General features: G+C 41.1%; 1 protein-coding gene across 1 annotated transcript in view; it reads left to right on the top strand.

Moving 5' to 3' along the window:
* Positions 1 to 79: 79 nt before the first annotated feature.
* The window catches only part of SEC63 (SEC63 protein translocation regulator), a 53196-nt gene continuing 43332 nt past the window's right edge, over positions 80 to 9943 (top strand). The window contains exon 1 of the mRNA XM_054628945.2: positions 80 to 363. Within this exon, the coding sequence (XP_054484920.1) occupies positions 240 to 363 (124 nt within the window). The 5' untranslated portion in view covers positions 80 to 239. The remainder of the gene's footprint in view (positions 364 to 9943) is intronic.

The following is a 9943-nucleotide window of genomic DNA, read 5'->3' as shown; positions in this document are numbered from 1 at the left end:
TGGTCGATCCAGGGGGCGGGGCCTTGGCCCGGGCCAATCGGCGGCCGGGCGGGGCTGTGGGCGGGCCCGCCGGTGACGCCACTCGGGCTATGGTGGCTGAGTAGTGACACGTCTCCTTGCGCGGCCTGCCGAGGGGCGGGCGGCCGGCCGAGCCTGCGATCTCGCGGGATCCCGGGGCGGCGGTACCGGGGGCTGCCGGCGGCAGCGGCGGCGGGGACGGGCGGGCGGCCGGCGCGGCCATGGCGGGGCAGCAGTTCCAGTACGACGACAGCGGCAACACGTTCTTCTACTTCCTCACCAGCTTCGTGGGGCTCATCGTCATCCCCGCCACCTACTACCTGTGGCCGCGGGACCAGCACGCCGGTGAGCGGCCCAACCCCGGGCACGGCCGGCTTCTGCGCCGCCACACAGCGGAGCCGGGCCGGGCCGGGCCCGCCGCGCTCGGGGCTCCCGTCCGGCCCTGCCCGCGCCCCCGGGGCCGCCTGGAGGGGCGGCGGCCCCGCGCTGCGCTCGGCGGCGGCCATTTAGCGGTACCTGGGCCGGAGTAAGGGTCCCGGGGCCGCCGCCCCCCGAGCGAGCGCGCCCGGCTCCGCGCCGCGGCTCCTGCAGAGTCATCGCTGCGCCGGGGTCCGGGGCTTTGTTTGGGGTTTGCGTTTTCCCTTGTCTTCCCCGAGTGTTTCAGGGTGGATGACCTAAATTTTGGTCGTGGGGAAAGAGCAAGCTATTGAGTTGGGGACAAAGAGGAAAAGTTACGGGTTCAGCTTTTATGTGCCATAAGGTCAAGCGGGTGCGAAAATGGGGATTTGTTTTTTTTACCATTGCAAATCACAGTTAAATGTCCGAAGGGCTAAATTTCTGTTTCACCCTTCGGGATGTTGCTTTGTCTCCCTGAACAGTCTTATAAAGTTTCTTTGACTAGTTCCGAATCTCATTTCCAAAGTAATTTTCCACTCTGTCTTTCCTGCATCCCTCTATTCTTGGAAGGAGAAGGCGTTTTGGTATATAGGCTGCACAGGAACACTTTTTTAACAGCAGTTCTAGGATTAAAAAGGCTGTAGAAATTGTGTTTAAAGGCTGGGTGGTAAGTGCTTAGTAAAACAGGGATGCTTGATACTGGTTCCCTTTGCAGAAACCTACTGACCTCTTAAGAACACTTGTGCTTTGCAATCTGAGCAGAATCCCTTTTGTTCCTTGCATCTTTTTACATTCAGTGTCTGGTGGTTACTTAGTGGCTTTGATGCCGTTTTAAATGACTTGCCAGGTTCTGCTTAACTTAGTTTTATATGTAGAAGAAATACCTAGCAATGGAATCTTAATCCTGTACCTTCTAGCGAGGAGTAGGATAGAACAAATGTTGTTTTGGTGCTAAATGACAGCTGTTCACAGTCTTGGCTGCTGGCAGAGGTGTCGGTGGCCTCTGGCAGGGCCCTGGCTGGAGAACCTCTTTGGAGGGTTGTTCCCTGCCCTCCAGGTACTTACTATGTGTTGTACAGCTGAGGAGTTGGTTCTCTCTTCTGAAAGGAAAGGTTTCTCTGCCTCCTCTTTCTGCATCCCGTCTGTTGCAAGAGGGAGGCGTTACTGTTGTTGAAGGTGTTTTGTAATCTTTGGGTTGTTCTTGAGGAGAGGGGAGTCAGAGAGAAAATGCTACTTCTGTAACCTTTTTCCAAACACCAAGATTTTAATTTTTGTTCTGGTGAAGGATGGGAGGCAGTGGGGGAGAAAATCGCTTTTTCTCTTGACTAATGCTTTCCTTCCTCCATAGTTCTTAAAAGCTGCTTCTTGGGAAAATGATTGTGACTTGCCGGAGATACTGTGCAGAATGGTATGGCCAGCAGGGACACTCTGTGATGTTAGCATCAGTTTCAGGGGGCTGACAGAAGCAGGAAAAGCTGTAGAAATGCTGTCAAACTTGAAGCACTTTACCAGCCTTACATAGGTGATTGTCAGCTATCCTTATAGAATGTCAGAAAATGAAAACCTGACTTTGGAATATGGCTGTATGGATTTCACCAAGTTTCCAAATAGGCCTGCCATTAAATTTATTACTAATTTCTTTCTGTCTAGCCAGCATAGTCCAGTATATAGAGGGCCTGCTGCATATTATTCTGCATTCAGTGCTAGATTCTTCCAAAGCTGTGTCAAACCATACTTTCCAAAGCAAAAGGTAGATTTTATTATGCTGTTGGTGCAAAGAAATGAGTCAACTAAGTGAAAATCACCAGTGGAAATGAAGGAAGATGGAAGAATGATTTTTGCCTCATAATTGTCTTAATGGATTTTAAAATGTGAATGTAGTCCAGTTTTTAGCATATGCATTAATGGCATGCCTGCAGTCTCTTGATTGAGTTCTTTTCTTCAGGCTCTGTTTAAACAAAGAGCTGAGGTGTCATACAGATCATCATTTGGGACTAATGTTGATCTGCTAAGTAAGTTCTTATGAAGTAAATCTGCTAAGTAGCAGAACATTGTGATGTTTAAGTTGTTTAAGTGTATGGTTCTTAGGCAAGTAATTTCCAGCAAAATCCTCTGAGTATTTTTTCTCACAGCTTTTTGTATGTATTCAACTATGCCTGTTCCAGCATTTGAACAAGATTTCAGGAATAAATTAAAACCTTGTGATGGTGGAAAATACTAATTGTTTAGCCACTGCTTCTTGTTTTCAGTGTAATTCACTAGTTTAAAAAACCAGAAAAACCACTTATTTCAGAAGCAAGGAGAAGGCCTGTGTCTTCAGAAGAGAAATCTTCCAACACTAGTATATCCTGCTTCCTTCGATGGGCAGAAATATCTGGATGTTGATATGAGATGTTATTTTGATGCTAGTTTAGGCTGGAGTTTCCAGTACTGAGGCACAGTATTGGGCCAAAGAGAACAAGTTCTGCTAAGACCTCTGCTCCCTGTGTGTAGAACCAAGTAACATTTTTGTTCTGGGGCTGTGTTTTGCCCTACCTGTGCTAGAGAACCCAGCCTTTGTCACCCCTGGTGACCTTGGTGAGGTTGTACTGGTGAGCTCTTTCAGCTCCTGCTGCAGGACTGAAGAAGACCAGATCAGGGGGAGCTTTTGAAGCAAATCAATGCTTGTGCTCCTCACTTCAGGACCACTTTGCAATGCAAACCAGAGCATCCAGAAGACACAGAGCAGGTTCCTTTTTTCATAAAACCTGTGTTGGAAGAGGAGCTTCGGCCACGTTGTGTTGTAAGAGCAGGCTAGAGCTAGTGTTTCACAAGAGTGAAATGCTCGTTGCAGGAAGGTCACACAACTGATGCCTGCTGCTTCCTTCTACAAATGTGCTGCCATGGATTGCTGGTATGTGATACACTACAGAGTGCCAGTGGAGGGAGAAGTACAGCAAAATTTTGGGAATTGCTGATGGCCTGTAATATTTTAGGATTTGTTCTGTGCTGTAGTTTTGTAGTAAATGCTCATGGAATAAATAAACCCCCGCAAAACTCCATGTTTGTTTTTGCTATAGTGAAGCTTGGAAAGTAAGACTGGATCTATATTGCTTTACTCCTTCAAGGAAAATCAAAATGTGTTACCTAATGTCAGATTTGTAGTAGAATAGTTTTTTGGCAAGCCATTAACCTTTTTCTTTTAGTTCTTCTTATAATAAACTCTTGGAAAGCCTTTTCAATACTACTGTCTGGAAGAACAGCATGATGTAACTTATGTCTCTAAAGTACTGAGAAAAATTTGAGCTGCTTTTTTTCCTGAGTGTCTAAACCTGCTTTTTCCAGGCATTCTGATAGATCCATATGAAGTGTTGCTGCAGCCTGTGGTAGGGGTTGATGCTAGTATCTGGGAGGGTTTTGCTCTGGTGTGCTAGACACCCTGTGAACTGTCCCATAATTTCATTACCTCAGCTTTGATAAACCAAACAAGCAGGTAATTGACTTTCTAAACTGGATTTGTCCAAATGACTTTACCTCCTTGGTGTTCACTCCAGAGCTAATAAAGCCTTTGTGGAAGGTTAATTATTCAGCTTTGTGTCTTGGACTGAAGTTTCATAATAGCATCGAGGCAGCAGTGCTCTGACAGAGTTAAGTCTTGTATTTCTCCCCGTGCCTTGTGCCAAATAGAGCACTAATGTATGGGAGTGGAAGAAAGTAATTGTAGCTAAAATTGATTGTTGTCCCTTTTTTCTTTCTTCTGTCTTATTTTTAATGTGTAGACTGATTCTTTCAGTGTTGGTGATGGCTTCAGGTGATGGTGAATATGGCTTCAGGCTATATTGTTTATCCTTGACTTGTTTCTTTAAAACATACATGTGTGTATATATGTTTTGTTACTAAAAGAAGTCATACTTTTTCTGGGTTACCTTTGTTTTGGGAAAAAAAAATTCTGGTATTAATTTAGCCTAATTACTGTGAGTAAAACCATTGCAAGGACTGCTCTTGGAATAAAGAATGTGGTTGCTAAAAAGTTATTCTGGTGCAGATTCATTCTTAGCTAAAAAGGTACTTTCTGCAATGGGAATTTTCAAGTTGTTTTTCTAAATGTTAATTGTGAAAGTTGAAGAAAAAGATTCTTTTTTTTTCCCCTCAGCAGTTTGGGGTGGAGGAGTGTCCATCAAAGTACTTTCCTGCTGTTGGACTTGCTTTGAAGTTTCAGTGTAAGCTTGTGTAAGCTTAAATGTCAGCATCTAGAAAGGAAATGGGGAGCAAGGGGTGAATTAATTTAGTTGGATAATATGGCAGTTGTTGCACAATGCTGATATGTTTGCTGAACTTTGTGTACTTTTTGACTTATACCTGTGCCGCTGGATTGAGGTGCATAATTATAAAGCTGTGCTGAAACAGGTGGTCAGAGATTGTGATGTGCTTTGTAGTTAAGTACGTGTACCTGGAAGCTTGCTAGTTCATATTTTTTAGTTTCTTTTGGTCTTCATTAAATAAATTGTCCTGTTTTAGGGCATTGGGTATTCATAATTTGTTACAAAGCTGATGGAAAGAATAGAAGTATCTATCCTGAGTTTTTTATGGTAACTTGAACAAAACAAGATGTTGAAAACATTTCACAAACCCCTAAGAATAACAGCTGTGAATGCAAGGATAATGCTAGAAAAAGATTGCAGTCTCTTCTCTGAGAGAAAAGAGGCTGTAGGAACTATTCTGTTTGGAATGTAGATCTTCCTTCTTGAAGTTTAAGAACATAAAAACCTACTGTTGGGAAGGGAAGAAAACCAGATGAATGGCTGCATTTTTGTATCTAGAAAAAGTATTGATATGAAATAGATAAAAGCTATTTCGTTAACTTTCATTATAATAGAAATCCATACAAAGTCTATGGTGTTTCAAATTTTTTTTTTTAATTATTTGTTTGGCTTTTGTTTGTTTGTGTTTTTTGTTTTTGTTGCTGCTCCCCAGCCTGGCTGTATGTTGTCCTAATTACTGCGAGTAAAACCATTGCAAGGACTGCTCTTGGAATAAAGAATGTGGTTGCTAAAAAGTTATTTTGGTGCAGTTATTCTGGTGTAGTTGCTCACTACTAACATTTTTCCTTTGCACCCTCCCCTCTCAAGTGTTTCTGTGTGAGATATAGCTAAAGTTTTCTTGAAGAGCACTGGGCTAATACAAAGAAAAACTTTTAAAAATCTGGTTAAAGAAGGCAATTTCCTGCTAATCTTAGAAGTTGCCATACCTGTAGGAAGTAGCATAGGCAGTTAGAGAACCCTAAAAATATTGCAGGCTTTTTTGTATTGAGGGTGGACAAATATACAGAAATATTTAAAAATGACAGCTTACTTGGTGACTGTTAAAAGGAAGAATATAATACCATGTTGATACTTAATATTATTTATTTTATTTTTTACTGTACTGCTATTTTGAAGCAGTAGGGCTTTTTGTATAGTTCTGTAGACAGTAGTTGTCACTCACATTCAAAACCTTGATCAGAAGTCTGGCGAAAGTTGTTCTGTAAAGGTATGCTTAGTTTTTTTGCTTAGTTCTTAGGAACCATACTTCTCGGTATATCTGCCCACTATACTGGAAATCTCTGTGTAGTAATGTCAATAATGAAGGTTTCTCTAATTTTTTGGTGTGTTTTTCATCTGTGTGAGTTGAGGCTGACCTCAGAGATTGTCATATAATCCCCTGCTTTAAGGTGCAGGTAGGGAAACGGAAGCTGTGAAGTTTATTTGGCTGGGGACAAATAATGAGTGTGCAACCTGGATGTGACTCAAGCCAGTGCAGAGAATGCAGGCAGCACTTCTTCAGTTTTATCAGTAATGGAGTAATGAGCACTTGCACCTCACAGCAACTGAGGGAGAGGAAGCAGCATTACTGCTGCTCCCACTCAGGGTAAAATTCTTCTGTGGTGCTCCTAATCCTCTGGTGTGAGATAAGATTGGTTGGAGTGGGTTAACTGTGATGCCTGTCCTTGCCCACAGCTCACTGAAATCTCATTAACCTTACTCCAAAGTATTTCACAGCATTTTGGCATTTGGTAATGCAGGATAAAGTACAAGATACTGGTAAAGGACAGGATAAAACCACAGGATGCCATGCTCATTGCTAATGTGGTGGAAAAGCACAGGTGTGAAAACTTGATGTCTGTGAATATAAGCATTTTGTGCCCATATGTGTGTGTTTATCCTTTCCCGTTAATATAACCTTTTGTCATTGTGTCAGGAAGTGGGAGGAGAGTCAGTGAAACTCAGTTATGCATTTAAGGACTGTTACTACCTACAAACTGAGATTTTTGAGAGATTGAGTATGCCATGGTTGACGTAAACCATTTCAAGTTCCGAAAAATACAGTTTATTAGGTGACTGTTTGAAGGCAGAATATAATGTACTGGTGATACTTTACTTTGTTTTGTTAATTTTTTCTTTGCTATTTTGCTATTTTGAAGCAGTAGGGTTTTTTTGAGAAACATTTGAAGAAGGGGCAAACATCATGAGATGCCACTAGAAATGTCTAGCAATTATCTCTAAAAATATTTTTCAAAACAAAGCATTTGCACAGAGTTATCCAAATTTCTCTGTTATTTGGAAAAAAAAGCCTGTCTTTTCATGGAATTTTTAAAAAGTATTATAATCTTACTATAACCACTATAGCTTCCTAGTAGTAAAATAAAATTAATAGCCCTGTATTAGAGATGAGTTGAGTAGCTTCAAGACTGTCCAGAATACAAAATGCTGAAATGCTTTTTTGTGGCAAGTTAAGGATCAAGCCGTTATGATAACTTTATCTTTCATTACATGTGCATAAAAATAAAGTAGTTTCTATTTTTAAAAAATTCATCCTGTGTTATGGAAGCTTATGAAAACAGTGTACTGAAGGTTTTATTGCACACCTTGTTCATTTAATAGTTGCTGCAAGGTTGTCTTGACTACTCATAGACATGACACAAAACTACCGGGTTATACAGGCTATTTTATTTAGATTTAGTTATGGTTTCTTGGGCAGCTAAACTGTTCCTGGAGAAGGAGCAGGAAATTTGAGAGAGAAGCAAGGTAAATGACAGAAATGACAGGAAATGGAATGAGTAGTGATTCCACAGTTTGGTGGGTTTTTTTTTGTTTTTGTTTTTTTTTTTTTTTTTTTTTGTTTTGTTTTTTTTTTGTTGGTTGTGATTTTTTTGATTTTTTTTTTAATTTGTGTTTCAAATTCATGCCTGTGAAGAAGGGTTCAGATTTGCAGCAATTTGAGCAAGTCTTGGCTGGGGCTGATGCTGCATCCTTGCCCCCTGTGGTGCTGCTTTCTCACATTGTTTATAGGGGTTTATAGGCCTTTCCCTCAGTTACTAGCCAGGACCTGACATATATCTCAATTTCATGGTGAGGAGGGTTGTGCTGGCTGGAAATATCTAGAGCAGGGTACAGGTACAAGAGCACAAAATGGGTACCTAATTTCTTTCCTGAGCAAAAAGATTAGTGTCTGCACCAGTTTTTAAATAAGTATACAATTAAGAAGATTTAAGATGTGTTTTCAGATTTTCACCTGTTATTTCTCTTTTGCAGGAAATTGCTTACAGGCATTTTAAATTCAGAAGATTCCTTTATCATGATTGGCTGGATGAACTGTTTGAAACTAGGATATTTGTAAGCATTGTGGCTTCTATAAAGGCTTACCCTGCCAATAAATTTTCAAATACCCTTCTTTCTTTGGAAGCAAATGCATGGACATAATGGGTCAGATCAGGTGGGGTTTTTATGTAGTATGACAGAAGTGAGTGCCTTAATAACAGGACAAGCATAAACGGTGTTTCCTTTGCATATTCTCTGTGTTTCCAGTGGTTTTGAACTCAGTAACTTTTGTTAAAGCATCTGTACCATCCCTATGTGAGGGAGGTCACTGTATCTGCTGCCCACTCCACAAATGATCGCCTTTGTTTTGCAGCTGCTTCTGATGTTGCTTAACAATCCTTATTTGCTCTACTGGAAGAGGAAGCAAAAGTTCAGTCCTGGCTGTCTGTTAGGTTTTTTACACCCTTCCATTACCTCACCTTGCACTTTACTCTCAGCTGGAAGATTTGTAGGTTATATTTTGGACATAAATCTCCTTATATATTTGATGGCTCTTGTTCACCTTGATTGAACGTTTTTTGGTTGCCCCTCTTTAGGAGGTGGGGCTAGGGCTGTGCATCACATTTGAGGTATGTACACCCTCAAGGTTGGACATACCTCCAGCTTATGTGGTGGAGTAATAATCCCTTCCTGTTCTCATAGGAATGCACTAAACACATGCTCTGATTTTTATTAGTAATAAGCATTCAGCTGAGTTTTACATAGAACAGTTTCTCACAACACCAAGATTGCATTCTGAGAGGTAATGGTCAGCCTTGAGCTCATCCTTGTATCCATAGAATTAGACTAGCCCCCCCTGGACTTTGTTTTCATACTCTCAAATTCCATGTGCCATTCAGAAGTGCACTGGCTTGATCTTTACAAGTCTTCAGGATGCCCTTGTCCTTGTTACCTAGAATAAGCTCATATCATCCAGAAGCTTTATTTTACTGCTCACCCTTTTAGTCTGATTACTTATTAATGAAATGTGTTGTAGTTCCAACACAGATTCCTGCAGAGCTCCTGGGGATTTCCTTCTGCTGAGGGAATTGGCAATTCACTCTGTCTTCTAGTCACATATTTATTTTTGCAATAGTTAGATGGTTGTTCTGAAAGACTTGTAAAAGGAACCTTTCAAAAGCCTTTTGGAAACCACAGACTGTATCAGCAGGACCTGTTCTGTATATTTACTTCCTTGAGAGGACTTTACCAAAGACTCTGCTGATGCTGAATGGATGTATGGTACTTATCCTTGTGTCCAGTAATTCTGTCTTTTATTAGAGTTTCTTCAGGGTGTGGATCAGAACAGTACTGACTACAAGCATTTTTAACGACTGATGATATGTTTAGTGACTTTTGTTTGCATTTATTTTGGATTGAATGTGTTCTGGTTTCCTCCCCGCACCAAACTGATAAAATTCAGTTAATAGTTAAGAATGTGTAATCTTGGAGCCCGGCATTGTTGTTGGCTTTGTCTGGAATTGATAACCTTGACTCATGTGGGTGTTGTTCCATAGTAAAATGTCCAGTTTTCCGATGCCTTTCAAATTCTGTTAAAGTTTTACAGTGCAGCTATAGCTCCAGCCCGACTATAAATTTGATAATTTAGTTGATGGAGCTTAAATGTTATTATAGTTAGTTCTGCTGACTGTTTTGTCAGTGCAAATGAGACAGTACACTAATAGGAAGGACAAGGTTTGGAAGTGGCTTGATTAGCAGTAGTGTAATGTGGAACTGTGCCCAGCTGACTGTAAATACAAAGCTTGGGTAAGTAAACTCTGAAAAGAGGTTAACTTTCAGAATATTGAATTGTCTTATGTTGCTGTTTTTTAAAGCTGTTAGTAACAAATGCTATCTTTTGGTCAGCAAATATGTGTGGAATTGTGGGAATGGAAAGTTAGGTTACTTTTTGTTCCTTTTAAGCTTTATCTAGC

Source organism: Agelaius phoeniceus, chromosome 3, assembly GCF_051311805.1.
Source record: "Agelaius phoeniceus isolate bAgePho1 chromosome 3, bAgePho1.hap1, whole genome shotgun sequence".
NCBI lineage: Eukaryota > Metazoa > Chordata > Aves > Passeriformes > Icteridae > Agelaius > Agelaius phoeniceus.
The sequence above is the reverse complement of the archived record's forward strand: the minus strand, read 5'-3'. Positions and strand labels throughout refer to the sequence as shown.